General features: G+C 47.0%; 1 protein-coding gene across 1 annotated transcript; it reads right to left on the bottom strand.

Annotated features, from left to right (window-relative positions):
* Positions 1-15,676: 15,676 nt before the first annotated feature.
* On the bottom strand, positions 15,677-18,720 carry LOC120682810 (putative RING-H2 finger protein ATL62). Its single transcript, XM_039964830.1, has 3 exons — positions 18,195-18,720; positions 16,941-17,038; positions 15,677-16,253 (listed from the first exon to the last, which is right to left on the bottom strand). The coding sequence occupies exons 1-3, from the start codon at positions 18,354-18,356 to the stop codon at positions 15,935-15,937; spliced, it is 579 nt and encodes a 192-aa protein (XP_039820764.1). The 5' UTR covers positions 18,357-18,720; the 3' UTR covers positions 15,677-15,934.
* Positions 18,721-26,963: the final 8,243 nt, after the last annotated feature.

Raw genomic sequence — 26,963 nt, 5'->3', positions numbered from 1 at the left:
TGCGCGACGAATCTAATGATGGTAATTAATCGATGATTGGCTACAGTGATGCTACAGTACCATCTTTTAATCTTGCGGTCAAAGATCTCATTAGATTCGTCTCGCAAAGTAGCGTAGGGGTTGTGGAGTTAGTTTTGTAAACTGCTTTTATTTAATACCTCTAATTATTGGTCAAAATTTGTGCTATTTGTGCTACACACAAAACCAAACGGGGCCTCTATCTAGAAGGCGATAAAGTTTTCGGATGGGGTAGATTTTAAAGATGTTTTGGCCTCAGTCGGAAATGGAGGACTTTTCTCCATCGATAATGGGGTAAGAGAGATAGAGGGAGAGAGGAAATATAATTAATTAATATGACTCCATAAGAGAGGCAACCGAACTGATCGTTGGTCCTACTATCACTAACACTAGGAATAACAGCTCTGCCCTAGCTAGACCCTTAATAAAGTCCTAAAATTAAAGCTTCTTGTTTTGCTGCATCACTGTAGTGCGTGTAGTACTATGTAGTACGTATCATCGTGTGGTGGCCTGCAGGCGAGCGCTTCTCTTCGACCGGGCGCGCCGCGCGCAAAGGATGATGGTGGGCATAGGCGCTCACAGCGCAGGGCGGCAGGAAGGAGGCCGGGCCCGGCCGTCACATCGTTTGTCTGGATCGAGTTCTTCAGACGACGACGTCCCGCTCCGATCCGACGACGACGACGCGGTCCAACTTTGAACGACGAGCTGCTTCTCCGATCAGATGCTGCGACAGTTACGCCCGCCCGACCAGCCCCGCGCTGTGTGGACGGGCACGCGAGAGCGTGTCGAGCAGCTGCAGGTCCAGCTGTCTGTGTCTGCGGATAAAACAACATCGATCCCCCGTCGCCGTCGCGGAGGCGGCCGTGGTTGCCCTTTGGCTGTGCGGCTGCGGCGACGAGATCAGGTACACCGGCGAGCAAGCCAGCAGGCACCGCACATTATATTCTGCGGCGTCGCGCTCCGGTCTCGTTCCAAACACGTATTCTTTATTGGCCTGAGGCTGGGGGCACATATCTCTCGCGCCACTCGTGTCAGTAGCCAGTGCCACAGGGGCTCCGATGATTTGCCAGATAGCCTCTGTGAGCGTGACATACATGTAGTAGCATCGATCCATATGGGCCGGGGCGATCGTCGTCGTGGAAACTGATCTGACTGCTCGTTCGATCGTCAGTGCTCGATTCAAATTATATACCGTAAACATTGAAGTCAATTATTTGTCTTTGCGAGATGTTTATGGTGATTTCATCAATCTCAATATTTACCAACTTAGTCTCTAGATTATATTGTGCTCATAAGAATAGGGTAAGTGTGTGCATATTATATATGTAAGCGTCTACATGTAAACCGTGTTTCAGAAAAAAAAATATAAAAAAATAGTAGGATGGAGCCAACCCGCAACCAGTAACACAATTAGCGCGCGCTAGGAGGGCTTCCAGCGCCCGATTTCGGACAACAGGTTTATTTATTTTTTAGGAAAACTTTTCATTCGTATTTTTTAAAAGGTATAATTTTTAGATACAACTTTTACTTATAATTTTTTACACACGTCTTCTGAGAGATAAATTTGCATCAAAACTTTATGACATATACACTTTTTTCATATAATTCTTTCTTAACAACTCTTTGGGAAATAATTTTAGCACAACATTTACGATATACACAATTTTAATATATATATTTTTTGAAACGAGGCTCCACCCCAATTCCATTTAAAGCAACGGAATTACAGAGTTCAGTACCAAGAGACCAGGATCACGGGGGAAGAGCGGGGGAGGGGGGGGGCCTAAGCTTCCTAACCTGACTTTCAAGCTAGAAAGTTCAGCTGAAAGGACTCAAATCCTAGGCTTCCTAGGAAAAGGAACGTCCAGCGTAAAGAAAGTGCGTTATTACAGACCGATACTTGGTAAAGATGCCACAGGGAGAGACGACCCTAGCATCCCAAAAGAAACAGAAGTTCCTAGAGATAAGTTTCACGCCTCGTCCTCATCTTCAGTCGCGGGAGTCGGTGGCGCCGGCAGCAGTCTCGGCGTTGTGGCGGCCTGCTGCGCCAAGGCACGGTGAGCACAGGCGAGCAAGCTCTTGACCCCTTCCAAAATCCCCACTTGGAAGTCCTCCTTTGTCAGACCTGCCCAATATGTCATAAACGCACAAGCATGTGTCAGTATTTCGGCTGGATGCCGGATAATCTTCCCATCAAAGATGGCTTTGTTCCTGCCTTTCCAAATTGCCCAGCACACGGCTGCAAAGCCGAAGTGGTGAATGTGTTTCCCATTGGGCAACCAGCGCTCAACCCAAAGTTTGTATTGTGTACAAGAGTTAGGAACATTGGTAGCTCCCAGACAAGATCCAACCACGCCCCAAATGCATCTTGCAATAGGGCATTGGAAGAATAAATGTTTGCTAGTTTCTAATTGGCCACAGAAGATACAAGAGGGGTTACCCAGCCGGTTCCTTCTAATCAGGTTGTCTTTGGTTAGAACAGCATCTTTCTCCTGAAGCCAAGTGAAGATTTTGATTTTGTAAGGGATTTTAGCTTTCCAAATGTGGTTAAAATGACCTCTGGACTGGCCAACTGTGAGATGGTCATAGGTGCTTTTAGTGGTGAAAATCTTGTTTCGCCCCCACTTCTAGCTGACTTTGTCATTAGCATCTTCAAAATTAAAGGAGAAGGTTTCATCAAGGATGCCTAACCATTCCTCAAAGAAGGATGGTGGAAGCCACCTATCAAAAGGCAAACGTCCATTTGCACACAGAACATTATAAACAGAAATGTCATCTTTAAGGCAAATGATGGTGTCATCAGCATATTGAAGGATAGCTACCCCTCTGGGAATCAGGTTATCAGCAAGCCCAATGATTAGATTACTGTGTTGGGCTTTCCTCACCATCCTGGAGAGGCAGTTAGCCACAAAGTTGAAAAGTATGGGGGAAAGAGGGTCCCCCTGTCTTACTCCTTTGTGACTAACAAAATAGGGCCCCGTAACATTGTTAATTTTGACACAGACAGTACCACCCATCACAACTTGTTTTATCCAACCACACCATTTTGGGCTGAAATTCCTCATATCCAAAGTATTAAAAAGGAAGTCCCAGCAGACCTTGTCATAAGCTTTCTCAAAGTCTAATTTCAGTACCACCCCAGTCTTTTTCCTTCTTTTAGTCTCATGAAGAATCTCATGAAGAGCCATCACACCAGACATGATATTTCTTTTTTTCATGAAAGCTGATTGTGAGGACAGGATGAGCTTTTCAGCAACAGGCTCCAACCTAATGGTCAGAACTTTTGTGATCCATTTATAGATGCAATTTAGGAGGCATATCGGCCTATATTGCTGAATTTTTTTTAGCATCAATCACTTTTGGCAAGAGAGTAATAATTCCATAGTTTAACCTACTCACATTTAGTTCCCCTTCCCAGAACTCTTGAAATAACTCCAGGATATCATTTCTCACAATTTCCCAGCACCCTTGAAAAAATTCAATTGGAATGCTGTCAGGCCCAGCAGCCTTGTTTTTCTCCATTTGGAAGAGTGCATATTTGATTTCTTCCCCAGAGAAAGATTTGGTGAGGAGAATATTATCATCCTCAGATACCAATTCATTTTCCCCCACAAATCAGAATCAAGCTGAAACTGGCTGCCAATTGCTGGCCGAAATAGTTCTTTGTAATACTCTGTAGCATGAGAGATAAGGTTTGGAGTTCCTTCAATAATTTCATCATCTTTTTTGAAGGAAATGATATTGTTTTTCCTTTTCCTTCCATTTGCAACTCTATGGAAATACTCTGTGTTATTGTCACCCTCATGGAGCCAAGTCTCATGAGATCTTTTAAGCCAGTACAACTCCTCATCTCCTAGAAGCTTAAGGATTTTGTTTTGGATTTCCACCTTCCTGTTTAGCATACTGAGAGGTAAAAAAGGACTCTTCCTCCATTTGCTCAATGCACAGAAGTTCCTCCTGCAGCTCAGCCCTCATTCTTCTATTCTCACCTTGGATATTAAACCCCCACCCTTTAAAATATTGCTTGAACCTTTTCAGTTTACTTTGAATTCTATCCATTGCAGATTCTGCATGACAGGGTAACTCCCATAGGTTTTTAACCTTTTCCATGAAATCAGGTTGTTTCAGCCAAGATGTTTCAAATCTGAAAGGTATTTTCCTCTTAGGGGGGTTTGAAGCAGGAGATAAGATTAAGGGGTTATGGTCAGAAATTTCCCTTGGTAATTTCTGGATGAAGATTGTAGGCAAGAGTGATTCCCAGTCTTTATTCACAAGACATCTATCAAGCCTTTCCAATGTGGGGGATTCTGGTTATTAGACCAGGTGTATTTTCCTCCCACCATTTGCATATCCAACAACTCATGGCAGTCAATCACAGAATTGAAGAGAGAGGCATGTCTGTTAATTACCCCTTATTTTTTCAGAGGAGAATCTAGTAAGATTAAAATCCCCCCCAAATCACAGGGTCTGTGTTATTGCTGCAGAAATTGGCCAATTCTGCCAAGAAGCCCCTCTTATGTTCATCCTGAGCAGGCCCATATACATTAACAAAGTTCCATTTCCTCTTCATTACTTTGTCCCAGAGGTTCAGTTGTAGAAGGAACTGCCCCTCCTGGAAGGAGCCAACATCAAAATATTCTAGGTTGATGCCACTCAAGATTCCCCCATATCTCCCTCTAGAGGGGATCCATTTCCACAAATAAGATTGAGAGGGATCTATTTGTCTTAGAAGATCATGTTTGATTTCTTTTTGCATTGTCAGCTTTCTTTGAAGATTCGGCACCGTCATCCCACACTTTGTTCACAAGAGTGGGGAAATCATCACTACTATCACTTGGTTCATAAGTAGCAGCTGGTATGACTTCATCAGAAAACTCAGGTTCAGAGTTTACTGCTGTTTTCTTAACCTCTGTAGTGATCTTTTTCCTGGAGTATGAGATTTTGGGTGGGGCAGAGTTGAGGATTCTTTTTTCTGTATCTCCACCTATCACCATTTTTTTAAGATGATTAGTCCCATGACCTGGACCAGTGTTTTCAAGGGCAGAGGAGGTAGTTTTGGAAGCTCCCTGTCCAACATTGCCATGTTCCATTCTTGGTTTCTTGGAATTTGGCTGGTGATCTAGGTCAGTGATTTTTACTCTACTAGATTGTCCTGGCTCAGAGTAAGAAGTGTCACCCTCAAGCTCGAACTGGAAATCATACAGATATATGGCAAGTGTACTTTCTGCAGTTTTTGGGACTGCCAACACATCTCTACAAGCAATTCTCACTCTCACATGATCAGGGTTGTATCTTGCTTTTTCATCAATCGGCATGACCTTTCCTACTAGACCACCAACCCTGGCAATAGTCCTGATATTCCTTTGATTAATAGGGATCCCTCTGATTTTGAACCAGGCAAGTTGGAGTTGTCCTTTGGCACCCAAGGAGGAGGACCAGGGTTCGATTTTCATCTGTGCATTGCCATCAAGCACCCCAAGAATGAACTGGCTATAATCCAGCACCATCTTAGCATTAGGGAATCTCATTGTGAATTTAGTCTCAGCCACTTGCTTGGCATTCCATTTCCACACATCAGCACCTACAATTCGCCTAAACTCTCCATCAATCTGCTTAGCTGACATGACTCCATTAATCACTGTTACAATCGCAGTGCTTGCCTTCTCACGCTTCAGCTTCTGATCAACTTGCTCATCAATGTAGAAAAAACTTTGGTTGGGAACTTGAGCAGCGCACAATTCTGGCCCCAGATTCCACAATGGCTCATGACGGCAATCATAAGATTCTTGATTGTTGAAGCCACAAAGTTCACAGGCATTCCTCCTTTTGCATTCTTCAGAGGTGTGGTTTCTCAGCCCACAGAAATTGCAAGCAGGTTTCAGCTGAGGTTGATCAGGAACCCCATTCTTCTTCTGCAACTTGGAATGCAGGTCTGACTCCTCTTCCGGCTCTTTGCCCTTCCCCTTTCTAGCAAGATCATCCGCCTCCTTCTGACTTGGATCACGAGTGTCATTCGCCGTGCGATCCCAGTTGGAGGAGGAATCCTCTCTTCCCCTGGACTCGTTACCCCTGAACTGGGTATCAGGTCTCCTTTCTTCGCCGACAAATGGTTCCCCCCTGGTCAGATTCTCGACCACCATGAGAGGGATCAAACTCACCGTCGCTTCGCTGATCCGGGTCGCGCCTGCCGGTGCGCTGCCACACGTTTTGCCTTCCCATGCGGCCAGCTCCACGGCCAGCACGCCCCACCCTGAAGCCCTCGCGCTTGAAATTCCCGCGATTTGCCACAGGGATCACCATCTTCACAGCTTGTGCATAAGATCTGGGTGTCGATTTGGGGCGGAAGTATCCAACGAATTGGTCGATGCAGCTCTGGAAAGAAGATGGCGGCGAGGTGTAGGGATGGACTTGCTATGTCGAGTCCCCCAACCCTAGATCGGGGAGGCACGGTGGGTTCCCTTCACTGCCCCCCGCTGTCACCTCCTCTTCTTCCACCTCAAGATCGTTCACACGTGTCTTCTCATTCGGGTGAACGCCCAGGATCCCATCGGTGAAACCACACCGGGGTGGTGACCGCAATGGCGGTGGGGTGGACGGAATCCGCCCGTATCCAAATCTGTGTGGGTCGAGACGTGGCCTGTCTCCACCGGCCGCCATTGGAGGCCCAGTGCGAGGAGACAACGGCTTCGCCCGAACCGGGAGCCCATTACCTACTGCAACTGAGCCCTCATCTGGATGGGCCGGTTCCTGCTCTCCAGCCGAACGCCATCGAAAGCGGATCGGGATCTCCTTGATATCAACCGAGGCCTTGTCAATTCTCGCGAATGGGAATCGCGGCTCGGACCATGATCTCCGGAAGGCCCTCGACGAAGTGTCAATGGGGAGGCTCACGGAATCGCCCAGGGCGCGACCCGGAGGAAGGGGATGATGTGACGTCATCCTCAGCCCCCTCCATACACAATTTTAATATACATGGATTTTTTCCAGATAATTATGGAGGATAGTTTTTAGTGCAAATTTTATGATGTTATCTTTATCGGTAAGATGTCTCATACAATTTTTTACGCACAAGTTCATCACACAACTTCTTAGTATAATTCTTGGTATACTTATTAGTACGATTTTTATAAAATAGTTGTTAAGAGAATTTCAGCATATAAAATAGAACGTAAAAAGAGAAAATTTGAAAAGGAAAAGAAATGATAGCACTTGCACCACGTAATGGGAAAAATAGAAATGAGAAAAAAGAAAACGACGGAATACGTGGCTAGTCACAGGGGTGGCTGGTGACAACTCCATCGTAGCCATCGCGTCGCGTGCTAGGAGGCGCCCTAACGCGCGATTGTAGATGGAACATGCACCGCGTTCGATCTTACTCACTTAGGCTGACCCCAACAGATGAGGAATCACGCGAGGCAAATGAAAAATGCATCTCCACTCGGTACTGTGCATATCATGCACCTTCTCTAACAGATGAGGCCAAAGCGAAGGCAAACTGCCTTGGAGGAGATAGACGATGCAAATATACACTCCCTCACTCCTCATATACATTTCAGATGGCGGCGGGTGCGACGCCCGGGGCAAGCAGGGCGTGAGGCGGCCGGCAGCACGAGCAGGCGGACGGCCGGCGGCGCGCAGGAGGAGCATGCACAGCGAGCAGCTGTAGGCGTCGCAGGGGAAGGGCAGGCGACAGGCAACCGGCGAGTGATGCCCGGCGCGGGCAGCACGCTGGTTGAGCGCGGGCGGATGGCCGGCATGGCGAGCGGAGCGCGGGGGCGGCAGCACGCAGGTCGAGCACTAGCGGAGCTCGGCGGCAAGGCAGTGGCCTTTCCTCGAATGCATTTGCCTCTCCAACTGTTGGAGACACAAAAAAATATCCTGTTTCAACCACTGTACACGCGAGGCAATTTCCATTTGCCTCTCCAATTTGCCTCTTTGTTGTGGGGGTCAGCCTTAGAGAGATAGTCTTTTTTTAGATGCGACGGTACGGAATGGACCTTCGGCGGATTCCTCTGAAAGGTCAAAAAGTATGTGGGTTTATATCTACGTCCACAATACTCCGGGGTGAAAGACCGGATCGGGTGCTCTAGCCTAAGAGGGGGAGGGGGTGAATTAGGCAACTTAAAAACTTAATCTATGACTCCAATTAAATTGCACAATATAAAACTAAAACATGCTATCTAGATGTGCAACTAAGGTTCTTCTAGTGTGAAACCCCTATCCCAAAAGAGTTAAGCAACCTATAGCCTTTCCTAATAAGAAACTAATCTATGAAAATAAAGGCACAAGAATTGCTAGTATGAAATGTGGAAACGTAAAGAGCGGGATAGGAGGAAGCAAACTCTTGACGCGGGTGTTTAACCCGTGGTTCGGTTAGCCACAAAGGCACCCCTACATCCACTTTGTTGAAGCACTCACTAAGAGTATTGCTTCTCGGCAATCAAGTCTCTCTCGTGAACTCAATCACGGTCACTTTGATCCCAATTTCCACTAAGGAGCTTCTCCACAAAGGATGGGGGTCTCCACGTCCCCCGCACAAAGATCGTCCACGCTGCTCCACACCAAGTCGGAGGGTCGTTGACGTTGCCGGCGAGCTTCAAAGCTCCAAGAGGCCAGCGCACCAAGATATCTTCTTTGGTTCACAAGAGAACCACAGCACAAATGCACAAAGCCTTGCTTGTTCACTGTCTAAATAGCTAACCTAGCACTAACACTCTCAAATGTGTGCTAAGGATTAAAGATATGATCAATAAGCACTTGAATGGCTTGGAGATGTTCTTGGGTGTGTTTGAGGCTTGTAGCAACTCCAGCAAACTTCAAATGACCGGGGGATGACATATATATAGGCCACCAAGTGGAGAGAGCCGTTGGGAGCCGTTACCCAACTTTTCTGCGTGGCGTCGGATAGACCAACGGAAGGGCACCGGATCATCCGGTCACTCTGCACCCTGAGATAGCCGTTGGGTCTTCTGACGCGTGACGTAGGCGGCACCGGATAAACCGATGGGGTGGCCTCGGTTCATCCGGTGCTGAAGACATCTTTGGTTGGCTGCTGACATCATTGCTCCGACGCAATGCTTCGGTACTTGTCAGATCATCCGGTGCTGAAGACTTCGCTTCAACGCGCTTGACATGCTCTCTGGTACATCTTCCGGTGATTGCTCCGACGCTCCAGCTTGGCATCGTCGGATCATCCGGTGCCACTTGGCTTTTCTCCCACCAGTGCAGCAAATTGCATCGACGCCTACACGTCGGTTTATCCGGTGCTAACCGGATACTCCGGTGACCCTGCATCGGATCATTCGGTGCCACTGGTTTCTGCAGAACTCGTCTATTTCAATCTTTGTTTGAGTTCTTTCTTCGGGTTATGCTTTGCTTGTTCTTTTTACTTCATCCCTGGGATCTATAAATATTTACTTGGCAAACTCATTAGTCCCATTGATTACGTTGTTACTCAATCACCAAAATCACAAAACAATGGCCTAATAGAGTCATGTTCCTTACACAAGGCAAAATGGACATAATAAGAAAAAAAAGGAATAAACTCGCAGCACTCCGGATTGCGATCCCTTTGTGCAATTAGCCTGAGTGCATGCTGCAAATTAAAGCAGCAACGCTATCCCTTGGTTCACAGGGCACGTCGCAATTCCTTATGTGTGACTATGTTCATTCATTCATGGGCATCTTCTGCTGCTCAGCTTCAACTCTGTTGCGTGATGATCGATGAAAGCACAGGCGTGGGGGTGCTGTTTCGAATTACGGACACAGCAAGGCGTGCCGTCACGTGGCACCATGCTGATGACGTGTCACTCCATCGTATGCAATACCAAAATCTTTTTCACCGAGGACACGGTGCGAGCGCGACCCGGAATATTTTTTTCTGCGAACGATACGCGCCCAGAATCTAGCCACGCGCCTGACTGAACCTCCCGGCCACCTGGCCCTCCCGCTTGTAAGAGCAAGTATTGTAACTGGCGATATGCCGTCGCATTCCTGCTTGGTGGAGAGAGAAAGGAGGAGAGAGAGCAAACCGAGCAGATCGCGAGACGCCGACGGAAGCGAGCGCATGCATTAAATGAGCCCTCCCACCGTCCGTTCATCCGGTTCTCATTGTCTTATTTTCACGGTGTGTATTAAAGAAAGCGGGGTCCACCACCGCTATCTCATCCGGTTGGGCTGACGTGGCCATTCATTTCGCCGGCAAGCTAGCGAAACTATAAACCATGCTCTAAGCGCTAGCTAGCGCGACCGCCGCGCGCATCACGTCCGACGGACACGGCGAGCGTGACGCCCGCGTGCGCGGCGGTGGCCGGCGGAATCTGCCACGTGAAGTCCCCTCCCCCGGGTGGGGGATGCATGCTTTCCCGGTGGAAAGCGGCGGCGGCGAGAGCGACGCCCGCGTCCCGCACCTCGGCAACGGCGACGGCCAAGGGTCACTATACCACAGCCCTACAATGCCATCAGACATCAGTCGTTAAAAATACTAGATTCCCGTCAAACCCTTAGTCGGTATAAGTGTGATTCAGACCGTCTGTCGGTATTGCGCGATATACCGACTGCATATCTGTTGGTATAGAAATTTAGATATTCCATTGAACTATTAGTGGTGATATCCTAACAATTGCATCCAACCATCCATCGGCACATGGGAACTGGGCCTCCTACGCTCACCCAGCCCAGTATCGCGGGCAAATTTAGGCCTGAGCCCCACCGGTCAGCAAATATTGAGCTCCCTCTCTCGAGAAAACCTAGCCGCCACTCCCTCTCCCTCTCGTTCTCCTCAATTCTCGCCGCCGCGCGCCATGGATTTTCCTCCGCGCGCATGCTGAGCTCTCCAAAAATTGGCAGCGCGCACACTGGAGCCCTCCAAATCATCAGCGCAAGACCCTTCTATTTGCCTCAACCACTCCAAATCGGCCCGCAACCCCCAGCCCCCTGGCGCCCGCAGCCCCGCACCCAGCTCCCTACGCTGCGCCGCCGCCGCCGCGAGTCTCCCACCCCCACCTGACGCCGACCACGAGCCCCCCACCTCCACCCGTCGCCGACACCCAGACCCGACGCAAGTGTCGCGCCCCACCCAGACCCCCGGCGACCGCGCCGCGGGTAGGACCCCCAGACGCGGGAGCCCCCACCAGACGCCGCCGCCGCCCCTCACCCACACCGGACGCCAGCGCTGCAGGCCCCCACCCTGGCGCCTGCACCCACCCACCTCGATCTGCTGCGCAGCAGAGGCAGCCACCACTACTGCTGCCGACTATTTTGTTCAGGTGAGGTCCGTAAACAAAATTAGCAGGCTGAGGTCAAGATCTATTTGGTAATCACAGCAAGCACTGGTTTCTATTTCGATCTTGCAATCATGAGTCTGGTAATTTTGTTCAGTCCTTGTACAGAGCTTACTAGTACCCTCTTCATATGCTCAGTTGCTAGCAATCTTGTTTAGTATTTCTATCCAAGATTTGGAAAGCACTAGGCTCTGTTAGTAGTAGTCTTAAAACTAGTAGTATGACATGGATGAATATTAACTAAAATCTAGTGGGCAGTTAATTATTTCTTGTCAAATTAGGAAGTCTATGATATCGATGATGCTGCGTTCAACTGGTTTCTGGGCACTGCTGGAATGAAATGGAAGGAATTCAAGTCCACTATAAAGAAGCAATTTTTTGATGAGAAAATTTCAGATGAAGAATTGAGGGCAAAACATAGAGACAGAGTCAATGATGATGATTGGAAGTTCCTCTCAAACTATTGGAGGACACCTGAATCTGAAGTAAGTAACTGGTATTAATTACTTGTGTTCAACACACTTTGTAGAATTTAACAATGTCTATCATAGGCTCGCACGGAAGTAGCGAAGTCGAATCGTTCAAAGTTGGGGACACCCCATACAGCAGGCAGTAAGAGCTTTGCTCGTTCGGGCCATGAATTGGTATTGAAACTATATCTATCATTATTTTAGTACATTACAATTTCTTATTTTCAGTCTTGAAAGTTCAATTTTTTTAGGCTGGTGTTCTAGGGCGCCCTCCACGAAGAGATGAACTATATATAAAGACTCATACAAAAAAAATGGAGTGCCATTAAAGAACGCAGAACCAATTATTGTAAGTGTGCTTATGAAAATGACTTGCAGTTTGTAGGAATATCTTTTTGTGTGTAACCATACATATTCCATTTGTGCAGAATAAGCTTAAATCCATTGTTGAAGCTCGTCCAGAATTGAAGCAGAAAACAATTCAACAAGGTGATGCATATGCTGCTGCTTGTGGAGAAAAGGAGCTAGGAGGACGTGTTCGTGTTTTGGGCCTCGGACCAACTCCCCAAGATGTTGGTACCCCGGGGTTGAAGTCTTACAAACCCACAAGACTTCAAATGGAAGTTCTAGCCCATAAAAAGGGTGAACGTGAAAATGCAGCTCTACAACAACGCATTGCAGAAATGGAGGAAGATATGGAAATAATGTCACAACATGGTTCTAATTCAAGGCATCATGTGGTAAATTACTTCAACAACCTTGAGTTACTTAGAATCATAGTAAAATATAATTAGTTGATGAATAATCTCATAGACATGTAAGCTCATATTAGTAGCAAACAATAATTTTTACAAGCTCATAGCTCCTATTTGCACTACCACTTATTTATCTCATCTTTATAGAGCCCAAGGTTTGAAGAACATGTTGATGAGGCATGTCATAATGCTCAAAATCAAGAAGATGGAGCTTCTGATCACTCTGGTGAGGATGTTTACTTGACTGTGAGAAGGCGTGTTGTAGCCCCAGCAACAACCCATCATGATCAAATGAGCACTGGAGGTGCAGCCCCAACAGTGCAGCCGCGTCGGCGCATCCCTGTAGCCCCATCTTCACATGATGAACTTGTAATCTTCTCATCCATGTTATAATATTTTTTACTTTCATTTATTTGTGCCTCTATCTCATGAATGCATCATTTTCTTTAGGTTGGAAAGGATGTGATATTATATGCCTTGCTGCGATCTGATGTAGCAGTGGCTAAGGGAACAATTATTTCAACTGATCCAAAGAGCACGCTAGGAGATGTGGCTCTTGGAAATCAGTATTGTGAAGTGGTTGTGAATGTTGTGCTGAAAAGGGATACAGTTCTGCCTCGTCCTTATGGTTATGTGGAGACCATGGCTGAGGCACATAGGATGTCAATTGCATGGCCATATAAAAGAGTACTATACTTATCCTTGCTATATTTTTTCATGTGTGATGAGAGTGACTGCAGCCACTAATTAATTGTTTATATTTCTGACAGTTGAAGGTAACCAAAGGATAACAATCTACCCAAGGTACAACAGGTATTTTCTGAATTTTTGCTTTCAGCAAACAGCCCACTCTTCTACTAGTACTATTTGATCTCATTTTAGTTCCAGCTTTGGGCATGTTAGAATTTGTGGTAGTCCATATAGAAAGTACACTTAGTTGTATGAATTGCAAACTAATTAGTCAATTTTCCTAAGAGTAGGCAAGTCAGCTAGTTGTAGCAACATCCAGTAGTTTTGTAGATTAATTTTCACTCTTCCTTTTGTTCCTATAGTTAACTTTCAGCATACTTTTAACTTGTTCAGGTGGGTGGTCTTAGAGGTGGCATGATGGTTGATCATGTAAGCAACAAGCGGATCAGCGCTCATGGATACTTATTTTGGGCGGTGCTTATGGGCCCTTTTATTTTGGGTAGTGCTTATTTGGAATATCTGGGCTGGCTTCTAGCTTCTCTTATTTTGTAAATGTGGGCATGTGGCTGCTGCTTGTACTGTGGTCTGTGACAAACCTAATATATGATCTAGCTAGCTTGACTTGAGCACTGTTACATCACAAATGATGTCTATGATGAAGCTTTGCCAACCAATTATGTATTGTTTCATATATGCTGGGTTCATATGAAAACTATGAGCTCTTTTAGTCAATACTATGTTTGATATCTGTTGGATTCAAATGAACAACATGATCTATATATCTTTAGCCAAGTGTGCTTGATATGTATTGTTTCAAAAGATTATTGGTGTTGTATGGTCGAGGAATTAATTATATTATTTTTTATGGATGTATAGCATTGGATTGTTGGTTGGTAAAGAAATTTAGCGACTCACTATCAGTCGGCATAAACATGGTAACAGACCATCTGTCGGGAATATATGTCAGTCGGTATATCTTTGTATGGCAACAGACTATCTGTCGGTATATCTATGGCAGTCGGTATAAGTTATACCGACGCCACTTACAACAACAGAAATGTGGTGTTGGCATACATCTATACCAGCTGATGTTCTGTCGGTACAATAGCTTTTACCAACTGACGATCAGTCGGTGTATTGAGGCTGTGGTATAGCGGGTGATGCTGACAGCGCCGTCACTCGGGCAGGGGTGTTCAGCTGCGCGGTCCGGGCGCCCGACCACACGGTTACCCGGCTGGATCTGAGCCGTCGCCGAGAGGGGTGATTTGTGACGGAGGCTGTGAAAGATGTGGCGGGTAATGGCAGAGTCAGGGAGAAAAATGTGGAAAGGGAACGGACCGCACTGGTGATGGGCATATCGTGACGGTTGGTATGGTGATGGACCTGTGCGCCCAGCGCCCTGGGCTCCTGGCTCTGGCTGCCAATGAGATATCTCTCTCGAGACGGTTGATAAGTAATTCCTCCGCCCATAAAAGAATGCAATTTTTATGTTTAAATAGTTAAACCGTTTTATAGAAAAAAATAATAGCATTCATGATACGTCCTCCAATGTCCTCCAATTTTATTTACATGTCGTATTGGATTTATGTAAGTTAAACTTTGGCCAAACTTATAGAATTAAATAATAATATTTATAATACCAAATTTGTTTCATTGAATCCACTATAAAGTATTTTTTTGGAACAGAGCTTTTCATTAGATACCAATAGGGGTGCAATCGTTTGCTTCATGTTCAAGCAGCCACTCCGAAACAGAATTAACCCAAAAAATTGAGCGCTCAAGAGCCGACACCCTGGTAGCACACAGATGCGCCACCGAATTAGCCCCTAGCCGCACCCACTATAAAATATATTGTGATAGTGCATATGTTTGATAGTATAGTTATTGCTATATTTTTCTATAGACTCGATCAAAATTAGTCAAGTTTGACTTAAACAAACCTAATACAACATGTAAATAAATCGGAGGAGTACAAAAATAAGTATCATTAAATTAGTTATAGATTATATTTTTATAATAAATTTATTTAGAGATATAAAAGCTAATAATAAATTTATTTAGAGATATAAAAGCTAATACTATTTAGTATAAATTTGGTCACTTTAACTATTTGACCGGCACAAATCCCATATTGAATTATTTTATGGACGGAGAAGTATGTCCTAAAAAAGGGAAAATATCCCCCCCCCCCTTTGTTAAATGACATAGCGGAGCTCCCGCCAAGCTGTCAAAAAAAAAAAGTAAAATGGGCAAGCCCCATTTCAAGTCTCTGGCAGCCTTTAGTTGAGTTCTTTGATTGGGGGAAAATTCTTCAGTGTTGAGGAAGATCAGCAGGTAAATCCTGTGGATCACTCGCTGGGTAACGAAACTACGCAAGGGAACAATCTTTGGAGACAAGATGCGGTGATTGTGCATCACAACCAGCTTTAGGAACCATAGGGTAGGATATTTTCTGCAGCTCTGACACTAAATAAAATTCGGTATTGATAATGAGTTACTGGCACTAAATAAAATTCGGTATCACATCAAAATGAACTTAAAAGGCCCCGGATGTCTCAGTACAACATTCCGACCTACCAAATGAAATGTAGTAAAGATGGTTCATCTGAATTCCGAGATCAAACATCATGATGTTGCGGTGGACAAGATTATCAAAAGCCCTACAGAACATGCTGGTAGCCTCCATCACTTCGCTCCTACAGTCATGTCTATGTTCAACTCATCGTCGAATTTCAATAACCACTTCTACTGATTCGTTCCTCTCCTGGCTATTGCTTTGACCCCTCTGATCTTGACAAACAGGTAGGAGGCACTGAGGTGTTGAGTTAACAGAATTCTCTGGGACGGTGGGGAGTTGCTGGATGCTACATGCAGATGACATGGCAGCCTGCAGCTCGTTCAGTGAGACCCGACATATTGGGCAAGTTGTCTGCTTCTGCAACCATAAATCTAAGCAGGCAAGGTGAAAGTTGTGGTGACATGTCGGTATGATTCTAAGAATGTCTTTCTCCTTGTATTCACTTAAACATATGGAGCACCTGTTAAAACAAACAAATCATTAAATTGTTTAGTCACCTAAAAATGTAAATTATACGGCGCTCTAGGCATCATGGTAACTAAGGCTGCTCAAGGTTTACTTATTACTACTTGATAGTACAATCCAAGAAACAAAAAGTGCCCTACTTTGGAAATTCGGTCCAAATTATGTTAATTTCAAGTTGAATTAGCTGCAAGTATGCAGCAATGCAAAAGGAATTGGTGATTCTTGACAGCTTCTGAATTTGCATTTTGCTGCGTTTCCGGACAGAGCATATATAGGCTTAAAGAAATACAGGAGCTGTACCGAGAATGAAGCAGAAAGCTCTTCAACTTCAATTTGCTTTACGTAACAAATATGATTCTATATTACATCTTGACCTACAATCTCCAATAGGAGCATATGCACATACATGTAGAGTACTTATGTTTCTATGTTTTATTTCTATGTTTTATCTAACGATTATTTATCTAACGAAACTTCCAACAAAGACTCAAATGAAACCAATAACAAGTGCCAAATTATTTAGCTCACTGCCTTCACAGTGTAGCGAATCAAAAAATTTGAGTAACAATAGTTATTTCACATTGTAGCGAATAACAAGGAACTGTGTTGCATGTACGTTGAAGAGCATAAAAATAACAACTGATACTTAGTTCAAATGAAGAAATTTACATTAGTTACTTACTGAGCATCATCTTTGGAACAAAAGGCCTCACAATTATACTTCATAGTAGGAATTGCAGCAATAACCAAAGGTTCCAACCCAGAATGTGGATGCTCTAGCTGAACAATGTAAAAGGATACGTTTAATTTCTAACTTACAATTAAAAATTTCCTTCAGTGTATTTGGTCACCGATTAGTTCAACCTAACCATTAGACATTAGTAATATTCAAATAAGTTCAGCAAGAATAACAATCAGGATCAGGAATTCAGAAAATACTGTTTCATATGTAGTAACAGTATCAATGAAGAAAAAGTACTAGTTCAACTATGAGGACATAAGAAATCACTTGCCAGTTACCACAAGACTAACTATGAAAGAGATGCTTTGTGAAAATGATACAACAGTAACTCTAAGAACTATGCTTTTGCCCAATTGGCATTCTCATTTTTCAAATTTCATACAAGTATGAAAAAAAAAGGGAACACACAATGGGCACTCGACAATGAAGTTTGCTCAAGAGAGAGGGATTCTCTGACTTCTAGTCAACATAACAGAAACAAGGGTGAATTGAAATACATCATTGAACAAGAGCATTAAGCTTGAATCAATGTGAGTTGCTGGTAAAAAGAAGTACAATAACACAAACCAATACAGTCTAAGACTGTTAACTTAAAATAGTTTCAGCTGGACCTATGCAGATATTCTTTACATTGCTGATTCTACTGTTGCAAAATAACATGAATGCAAAATTTGCAGTATGTTGCTTAAGGGATACCAATTCGTAAAGAATCTAAAAAATTGGCCTCTAACACGAAGGAATCTAAAGCCACTTTGCCTGCAGCATACACACTGGTAAAGCAGGTTCGCCACTTGTGTCCCTATTTTATTCACCCCTTTGATCCGCTACGCACTAAGCTCACAATGAATAGCAGTTTCTTTTTTTAAAACTAACAATGCATAGAAGTTTCCATGGCCAAAACTAGAAACATATGGGACATGCTAAACGTCTTGGCTTGCCAGGGCAGTGCTCATCAAGACACCAACAAAGGAAATGCTCATCGAACACCGATTTTTATAGCAAACGAAACGTGCAATCCAGTGGGGGACAATTCAGGGTCGATGCCTTTTTACTGCCACACGAGAAAATTCCCCTTTTGAGGAGGACGACCACGACCGCCACTACGGCTAGCCACTCAGCGGCATGACGTCAGCCAGAAGCCCAGAATACGTGGAGTTGTCAACAGCTAGATGGGGATCGAGGCGTTGCACGCACCGGGCCGTCGAGATCCGCGGAGAAGTCCAGCGACGGCGGTGGTCCGGAGTCATCGCCGCGGGCGCGGCAGCAGGCGAACCTCGCGCAGACGAACGCGACGAAGGCTGCGGTCATGCCGAAGCCAAGCGCCGCGCTGACCAGGTTGAGCCCCGACCCCAACATGGCTGCTGGTGGTGGTGGTGGTGGTGGTGGTTGCGATCCAAGTTCTTCCCCCCACCTCCCCTCGTCCCCTGTCCCCACCCGTCGGCCACCTCGAGGCGCAGGAGGCGGGCCTACCGCTTGAACAGGCGGCTGCCGCTGCGGCGGATGGCGAGGAGAGCGGTGAGGTCGCGGCCGCGGGCGCCCATTTGGCGGGGGGCGCGACGAGGAGCTAGCCGGGCGCTGCCGCGTTGGGCGCGATTGTGTCGCGGGGAAGGAAGCGGCGGCCGGCGGCGAGGCGCAGATGAAGAGGGGAGCGGTGGATGGCCCGATGGACGCTGGAAGGGGCGGCTGCTGCTGCTGCGAACTGGGCGAAGTGGTGTTCTCCTCCGAGTCAAAGGCTACCTGCGACCAGGGTTAACGGTGGCAACCGGTCCGGTTTGACCTGTTACCGGTCAAATTGGTCCGGCCAGATTACGGTTTGGGTCGGTATGAAACCAGTTTCAATTCAAAATTCAAATTTAAATTCAAAAAAATAAAAATTTTCAAACCGGTCATACCGACCGGTAAACCGGTCTACCGGCCCCATTCAAAATTTAAATTTAAATTCAAAAAAATAAAAAATTCCCAAACCGGTCATACCGGCCGGTAAACCGGTCGGAACCGGTTGCACATACGATTTTGAATTTGGATTTGAATTCAACCGGTTTCTACCGATTTCTGGTCAAACCGGTCCGGTAAATCGCTGCCGGAGAACGACGGTTTGACCGGACCGGTCGAATTTGTAAACCCTACCTGCGACTCGGCGTGCCGGGAGGCCAGCAGATGCCTTGTTTGGTTGGAGGTATTTTAGAAAATAGTAACACTTTGATCGCTAATTACTATGTCAAATAAAATCAATTTATAAAATCAACTTCAAAACCCGCACACCAGTAACCTGCGTATTCTAAAAACTCAAGAATGAAACCAAACAAGGCGAGAGCGGAGCCGAAACGAGGGCGACCGGCGGCGTGGGGCCCACTGCGCGTTGGCAGTTGGGGACTGGCTGGGCTTTAGCCGTGAGAAGGTTTCCCACTTGTTTGTGTTGGGAAAGCGATTTTCCGGCGGCGCTACGTCGTCGGTCGGTTGCACGTGTTCCACGATACGTCGGTCCCGGCCCATCCTGATCTATTTATAGCACGGCCGAGGGCCCGGCCCATGACGAGCGCGCCTGCGGCCTGCCCATTAGGGTGCGCCGTGCGCAACGTGGGTTTCGCCGCCGCGGCGCGGCCACGGTGGTTCGCGGCGGATGGTGATTGGCCCGTTGCCACCAGCCCACCACCGCACCGCGGCTCATGCGGTGCCGCCCGGAATGTTTGGGAAGCCCATCGCGCTGCCCATCTCGTGCAATCGTGCGATTAGAACGAGAAGCATTGAGGAGTGTGTGTGGGGTGTGGTGTCAGTACAGATACTACAATTTATACCTAGGTTGAGGCATTCAAAAAAAAAAGAACGAGAAGCACTGAAGAACCACGTCGGCTTCCGGAGCTGCTTATTTTTGGATTTGTTGACGTTCTCACTTGGTGCTTCGTGCTTGTTGCCCGAACCATGCACGATCATCTACAAATAGAACCCACGTCTTCCATTTGCATCTTACATGGGAGTATGGGACCGTCTTCAGGAGTAACATAATCTGTGTCAAAAAAAACAATATAATGTTTTAAATTTTTTATGCATCTGATGATGATTTGCCCGTTTGTCTAATCCAAGTTGTTTATGAGTTGCCATGTCGCAGGCATTTGCGGCCTGGAAAGAGAAGCAAAAGGATATCGGCTGGGCCGTATATTTGAAGTCACTGGGCCGAGAATGATACCATTGTTCTAGTTTGAAAACTTTTCTCTTTGTATTAAGAACTTTTTTTTGAGGGAAACTTTGTATAAGAACTTGTAAAGATTTCTCGAACTGAAATCCAACTACTGCCATGTTTCAAATAAATATATATATGCATAGCCGATCTGTAGTACTAATAATTATTTGATATGCATAGCCGGTACACAGAACAACTAAAACGAAATAGCAGATGCCAACTGCTTCATTGTAGTTTGTATATACCTGAAGCTGACTTTTCATACTTTATCAGTGAAGTGCACGCCGGATTTCTTGCGATAACTTGATTCTAATTGACTTGTGGTTTGTGGTCCACTATCAGACGTGTCAACATTGGCAGTATTAAAATCATCAGCTGTACTAGTTAGCGAAGTCAGCCTCTAAAGAATCAGAAAAGGTAATCTTTTTTTTTGAAGGAGAATCAGAAAAGGTAGTCGATCGTAAGCATACTATACATTTCAGTGGCCAGCACTACTAGTCTTCTGCATGTTTCAGTCCGGGAGAGGCCCTGCTTTACCAAACTCTAGCGGGTGCAGCTCGCATGTTTCAGTGTTCTGCTGCGAGTGCGTAACCCTGCTACTGTTGCCGTTCAGTCGTGAACACCGCGCGGCACTTCCGCGGCCTCTGCTGCCTTCGTCGTCCACTCCGGACTCCTCCGCCCTCCCCCACCGAGCAGGGAGGCTATTGGGCGGGCGACACCGGCAAGTACCGTACCAGGTCGCATACAATAATAGCACTGTTACATCATCGACGCCACTGGCAGTCAGGATCATGCACGAACGAATGGCCGCTGCAGTGTCGCCACCATCAGCGTGAGCTGACACCGGCGAGCGCCAATCCGAGTCGAACCAGGTGCGGGCGCCAATCATCCGCAGCCGCCCGCGCTGCTGGTAGACTGACTATGGAATCGCACCATCAGATGGTCAACCCGCCTAGCTAGCTACCAGCCGCGATCGAGCTATAGGCTGGAACGAGCTCGCCGCTGCTCCCCGTCCGTCCTCTCCTTTGGAGATTCCGATTCCGCGCCCGAGGAAACGCGGGCCTCAAATCAGTCCTAGAGGCCCTAGCGAACCGGAGCGATCCCGTACTTTTATTGTTAGCTTATCTTATCGGGAGTCATCCGGGCTAATAATAAAGATAACATTTTTTGAAAAGATAATGAAGATAACTTTGGTGGTACTTATAAAGAAATAGGCTTATCCTGCAAAGACATTACGGATTTTAGGAGGCTAACTCGCGTACAGTAGCAGCGGCATGGCTATGTTCATGGATTGGGTTAAGGCGCGACCCGTCGCGCTATATCAGATCGGCGCGACCCCTTTCGCCTCGCAATCCTACATAAACACTATGCATAATAAGCAAACCAATCAGTGAAGCGATGCAGCCTTACAGACACTCACGGGATAAGAGGTGGAAAGCATGTGGGTGACATCAGCACTTCTTATTTATTTATACTTGCTTCTCTATTCTCTTTAAATGATAATATCTCTCACATACGGGGTTCAAATTTTATTCCAGTTACAGTGTTGTGTTTCTTAGAGCGAGGCCTACGAAACAAGATCCAATTTACATATATTTTGAGGCTATTTTATTCGTACTATCAAGTTGTGCATTATATTGTAACAACTTATATAGATCATGTAACAATTTATGTATATGTTAGATGTCAAATTATGTGTATCAACTTGTGCAGAGACAGTGTACAAACTTATGTTTTTTGGCACCGTATAAGTTACCTGGGTAGGTGTACTTTTTAAAGAGTCAGCTCACAAAATAGCAGTTTTTTTAGCTTATATGTTATAGTATTTGGGCAATTTATATACAAGCTGTGTGTCAACTTATGTGTATGTCAAGTCACAACTTACATAGAGATTATGCCTTGACTTTTATAGATACCATATATCAATTTATGCTTTTATATCCTATGTACCATCATATTTAAAAACTTCCATATCAAATTATATATATTTTTTTAAAAAAGTAATGTTCAAACATGTGTATTTGGAGCTTATTTTATAGTATTTATCACAAGAATATTAGTAGATGGATTAGTAAAGAAGTACTCTTATATGCTAGAATATACAATATATTCCTATAATCTTATCATTTTAACCCATCGTTCGTTAGTTAAAAAGCCTCACATGTTGTCCATATTTTTTAAGCAGACTCTCTCTTGGCCCAAATATTCAATGCATGTGATCGTGTTGTGCCAAAACTTGACCTGCTCAGACTGCGGCCCATGGACCATGACACGCATTAGCAAAAGCAACTCACGTGGCATGGTCCAACACATATAAAAAACAAAGCATGCTAGGCGGGCCAGGCCGTGCTTGCGCGCAGGTCGCGCACTCCACCATCCGCGCGACTAGTAGCGCGTTAGAATTTTCCTATGTTCATTGTTGCTCGTTGTTTACACGCATATAAAAGCTTATCTCCCTGCAGGCCTAAGTTTTGTTGTAGTACTTTTTTGTGCGTGTTCTCTACTAGGGCCTGATGATATCCTCCGGCCCAACAACAGCAAATTAACGTGCGCCGTCATCAAGGAAAATGACTGGTTGAGGGAGGAATCCGGAGAAAAGCTATCCCTCCGCCTCTCCTGCCGTGCCGCCGCAGCTGACGAGCCTGGATTATTGCGGGTGCTATTCAGCTCTTAAATTTATATTTTTTGAAAGAACCCTTAAATTTTATATGGCGGGCCGATTCGTTCGAGACTTCGAGTGGTGGGGAGTCAGCGTAAGTACGTAGTACGTACGTTCCGCAGGAATTTAGGCCCCCGGCATGGCGATTAGCGACCAATAAGAGTGCGGGCGCGACCGTAGTTAGCTAGCGGGTAACAGCTGAGGCCTGAGGGTGGAACTGGAGAAATACTGCTAGGATAGGATGAGCACATGACGTGCTTCGTGCTAGCAGGATCACGTTTGCCGCGGAGTCGCCGATGGACTTTGTGCCTGTATAGGCTGGTCCATACATGGGGGCGGAATCATGTGATGGCTCCCGATAGGATTAAGTTCTTTACGCAATCTTGTTCCGGATAATAAGGTAGTAGCGCTTAGCAGTAAGCACTGGGCGTGCAGCTCAAGACCGGAGGAGCAGGGCACGCGTGCAGATCGGGATGAGACGGCGGCTGCCATGGCGCTGAATGTTCCCTGGGAAGGAACCAATTCAGCGGTCCAGCATCGCCGCACCAGGTGCGACCGCCGCGGCCCGGCCGTTTTAACGACGTCCCAACCACGCCCGGCGCGAACCTTCCTGCGGTCACGCACGACGCCCGCCCGCCCGCACGCCCAGGGTCACAGAGCAGCGCAACGACGCGCGGCCCGGAGGCGTCCACCTCGCGCCCGCTAGCGGCAGCTGGCGACGGCGACGCGACGCGGACCCACGCCGGCCCGCTCGCCGTCTGCCCCGCGCGTGCCCCCGCCACCACCGCTCACGGATTCGCCCGTGCTCCCCCGCCACTAGACACGCTCCCCGGTCAGCCCCCCCGCGCCGAAAAATCCACGAGCCACTCGCCCTCGTCTCGGCTCGGCGGCGGCGTGCGCGATTTGCCTTTGGCCTCTCGCCACCTGCCCTGTTCAAAGGGGAAGCCCGGCCCGGCCCACGCGTGACCGCGACCGCACGCGCGCCCCCCCCCGCGACACAAAGGATGATGGTACATGGTAGCTAGGCACGGAACGAACCGGAGCCACGACGAGGAGGAAGAGGAGGAGTGCGCGCCTCGCCGGCCCGGCGCGTTGCCGTGCCCGAGCACCACGGAAAATTAATTAGAACCGCGCCAGCCTGTCCCGTGCGCGGCTCTGCCCCGCCGTCGCGGCGTCGCGGTCAGCCGGTACGTCTAGGAAGCTGAAACCGGTCGCCGGAAGCGAATCCACCAGAGTGGCCAGGAACAGGAACCCGCGCTCCACGACCACGAGGAAGCCGTTCCTTCAAGCCTTCTCCGAGGGGCACGGGGTATTCGGCGGCGGCCGGCCTTGCGCCGGGATTGCATGGGACGGCGGAGAGGTCAACCGCGCCCCGGCGTCGCTTTACGAGTCGGTGGGTCGGAGTCTCGAACCAGCAAGGCGGCCCGCCGCGAGTATTCTGTGGCGGCCGGCCCTGCGCCTGGATTGCATGGGACGGCGGAGAAGGCTTACGAGTCGGCGGGTCGGGGGCACCCCCCGATCGCGACAGGAAATGCATGCAGGGCCGGCTGTGACGGCGCCGGGCTCGCGCGCCCGTTGATGCGTCTTGTATAATGGAAGCGGCGGCGGAGAGTCAGGCCGGGACCTCAGCTACTACTGTAGCAGTAGCAGCCTAGCTAGCACGGGCCGGAGGACGAAGCCCTGACGGCATGAAACTGCATGCTGGCGGCCACCATCACGATGACGTGGCTGAGCGAGACGATCGAACAGATCGGATCGTCACCCGTGCCGTCACGCGCTTGGCTGCTACGTCGCGTTGCCTTTGACGATGCCCTTGCTCCAGGCTCTCGGGTTTGCCTCTCTTTTTTTTTGAAATAAATCGGGATTGTTTTTTCTCTTGATGATATGGTTCGCAAGTGATGTGGACAGACACCTGCGTGCTTCCAGTGAGGATATGCATGGACGCCGCAACTCGAGCGGAGGTCGGCGTGAACTGGAAGCAAAATATGAAGCCGAAGTGTATATGAAAAGCTGCGATTCGTACGTCCATGCCGGCAAGCGGGCTTACAAAATATGAAACTTTTCGGTGGGGATATGAATTATGGCGAAAGAAAGATGAAAGTCAAAAATAATATTGGCCTTGACAGGTCTACGATCGGAGTATATAGTGGAAGGAAACGTACGGCCTGGGCGAGTGAAGTCCCGACCGGTACAGTTCCAAACTGTTGCGCTTAGGCCTTCCCAAAAAAATTACACAGTATCCATCACATCGAATCTTCGGACACATACATGGAGCATTAAATGCAGTTGAAAAAATAACTAATTACACCGTCTAACTAATTAGCACAAGCTGAATCTTTTAAATCTAATTAGTCCATAATTGGACATTATTTGTCAAGTAACAACGAAATGTGCTGCAGTATCAAAACCCAAACTTTTCACCAACTAAACACACCCTATCTAATTTTACAACAAGATGCCCTTGTCTGGGTTATCGCAAAGTATTCTTTAATTGCATCCAATATAATAATGGACATGAAAAATAAGTTGATCCCAACACATCAATAAAAGAATTGGAACAGTCAAAGCACGGTTAGGTTAACAATCGACCCAGAGTTGACAAACATCGATCGCAAGGTGCAAAAGGGTAATCCGTAATCGGTCCTAGGCGTTTTGACATAGTATCCGCCGGCCCAATCGGATGATGCAGCGTTCGATCCCTGTCATCGCTCACAGGTCCTCATGGAGGGACGTGTGATGTGATGAGAGGTGGGTATTGCCCTGCCAGCTCGCTGGGGACACCTCTAGGCTATGGCTCCTAAACAAGTAAACATTCTAGTGAACCTACTGGCCCCCATCCCATATGTACTTCGTTAGATGGAATTTCCGAATCTTGATGCATGCTATGTTGGACATGTTCATTTGTGTAGTTATACCTATTAAGAAGAATAGCAGATTAGTTGCTAGTTCAGAGTATCCCTATTCACACATGTTCTCACCCTTCAGACTTTCAGATCAGACGTAAAAGGTGAGAACATATGTGAGTAGGGATACAGTGAACTAGCAACTAATCTGCTTAATAGATATAACAACACAAATCAACATATCCAACCTAGCATGCACCAAGATTCGGAAATTTCATTAACGAACCACACATGGAGCTTACGAGCCAGTTGATTCACTAGAATTCTTACGGGCTAGGGCTCGCCCCGGCGCCCGGGGACACCAAGGAACTTAGTACGTTTGAGCGATCCGCCGATTGGGGAACGGCCGTTGACTACCTACTGTAACGTCCGGATACTCCGGCCATTGGCCCGGATACTCCGGGCATGAAGTTTCTATTTTCCTAATTTGGTCATCTGGACCCACAACCATTTAAATAGAATATATCACTCTCCCTCTCACTCACTCTCACTCTCTCCCGTGACATCTCCCTCTCCCTCACCTCTCTCACGGGTTCTCCTTCTCCTCCCTCTCCCCTAAGCTCTAGATTCCGAAATCCTCCATTTCAACTTGACTCCAAGGCCAAGGGAGCTTCACTCGGCGTGGGGAAATCATCTTCTACAAGTATTCCACCTTGGGTCGACATCGTTTTCGAGTTTTCTTGCAAAAGGAGCTAGCTCAAGGTACTACAAGCTAGGGCTCGCCGATTTGGTTGTTTTAGGATGTTCTAGGTGATTTCCTTTGGTCAATCATCTCTATATGCATCCTTCAACTAGGATTCAAGAGGGTTTCAAATTTGGTGGGTTGGTTTTGTCACAATCAAAATTTCAGTTTTTGGGGCGAAAATGCTGTCAAGCCCGGAGACTCCGGGTATAAGCCCGGAAACTCCGGGTTTTGAAAACTCCGGGCGAAACTCCGGGTATAGGCCCGGAAACTCCGGATTTCGGAATTCCGGATACTCCGGGTATGAATCCGGATATTCCGGGTTTTAATAGAACTGTTGGGTGTAGAATTGGGTAAATTTGGGGTAAATTTGTAGTGTTTCTACTTGGGCATTTCAAGGATTGTTGTTGCATATCGTATTTGCATACATTCTCATATCATTGCATACGTGTAGACGCTGCCGCCGAGGGAGCCGTATACGCAGTGGTTGCGGAGCCACAGGAGCCGCAGGGGCCAGCCCCGCAGGAGGAGGTTCGCGGGG

This window comes from Panicum virgatum, chromosome 7N, assembly GCF_016808335.1.
Source record: "Panicum virgatum strain AP13 chromosome 7N, P.virgatum_v5, whole genome shotgun sequence".
In the NCBI taxonomy this organism is placed as follows: domain Eukaryota; kingdom Viridiplantae; phylum Streptophyta; class Magnoliopsida; order Poales; family Poaceae; genus Panicum; species Panicum virgatum.
Note: the sequence above shows the minus strand (reverse complement) of the source record. Positions and strands in the feature narration are given on the sequence as shown.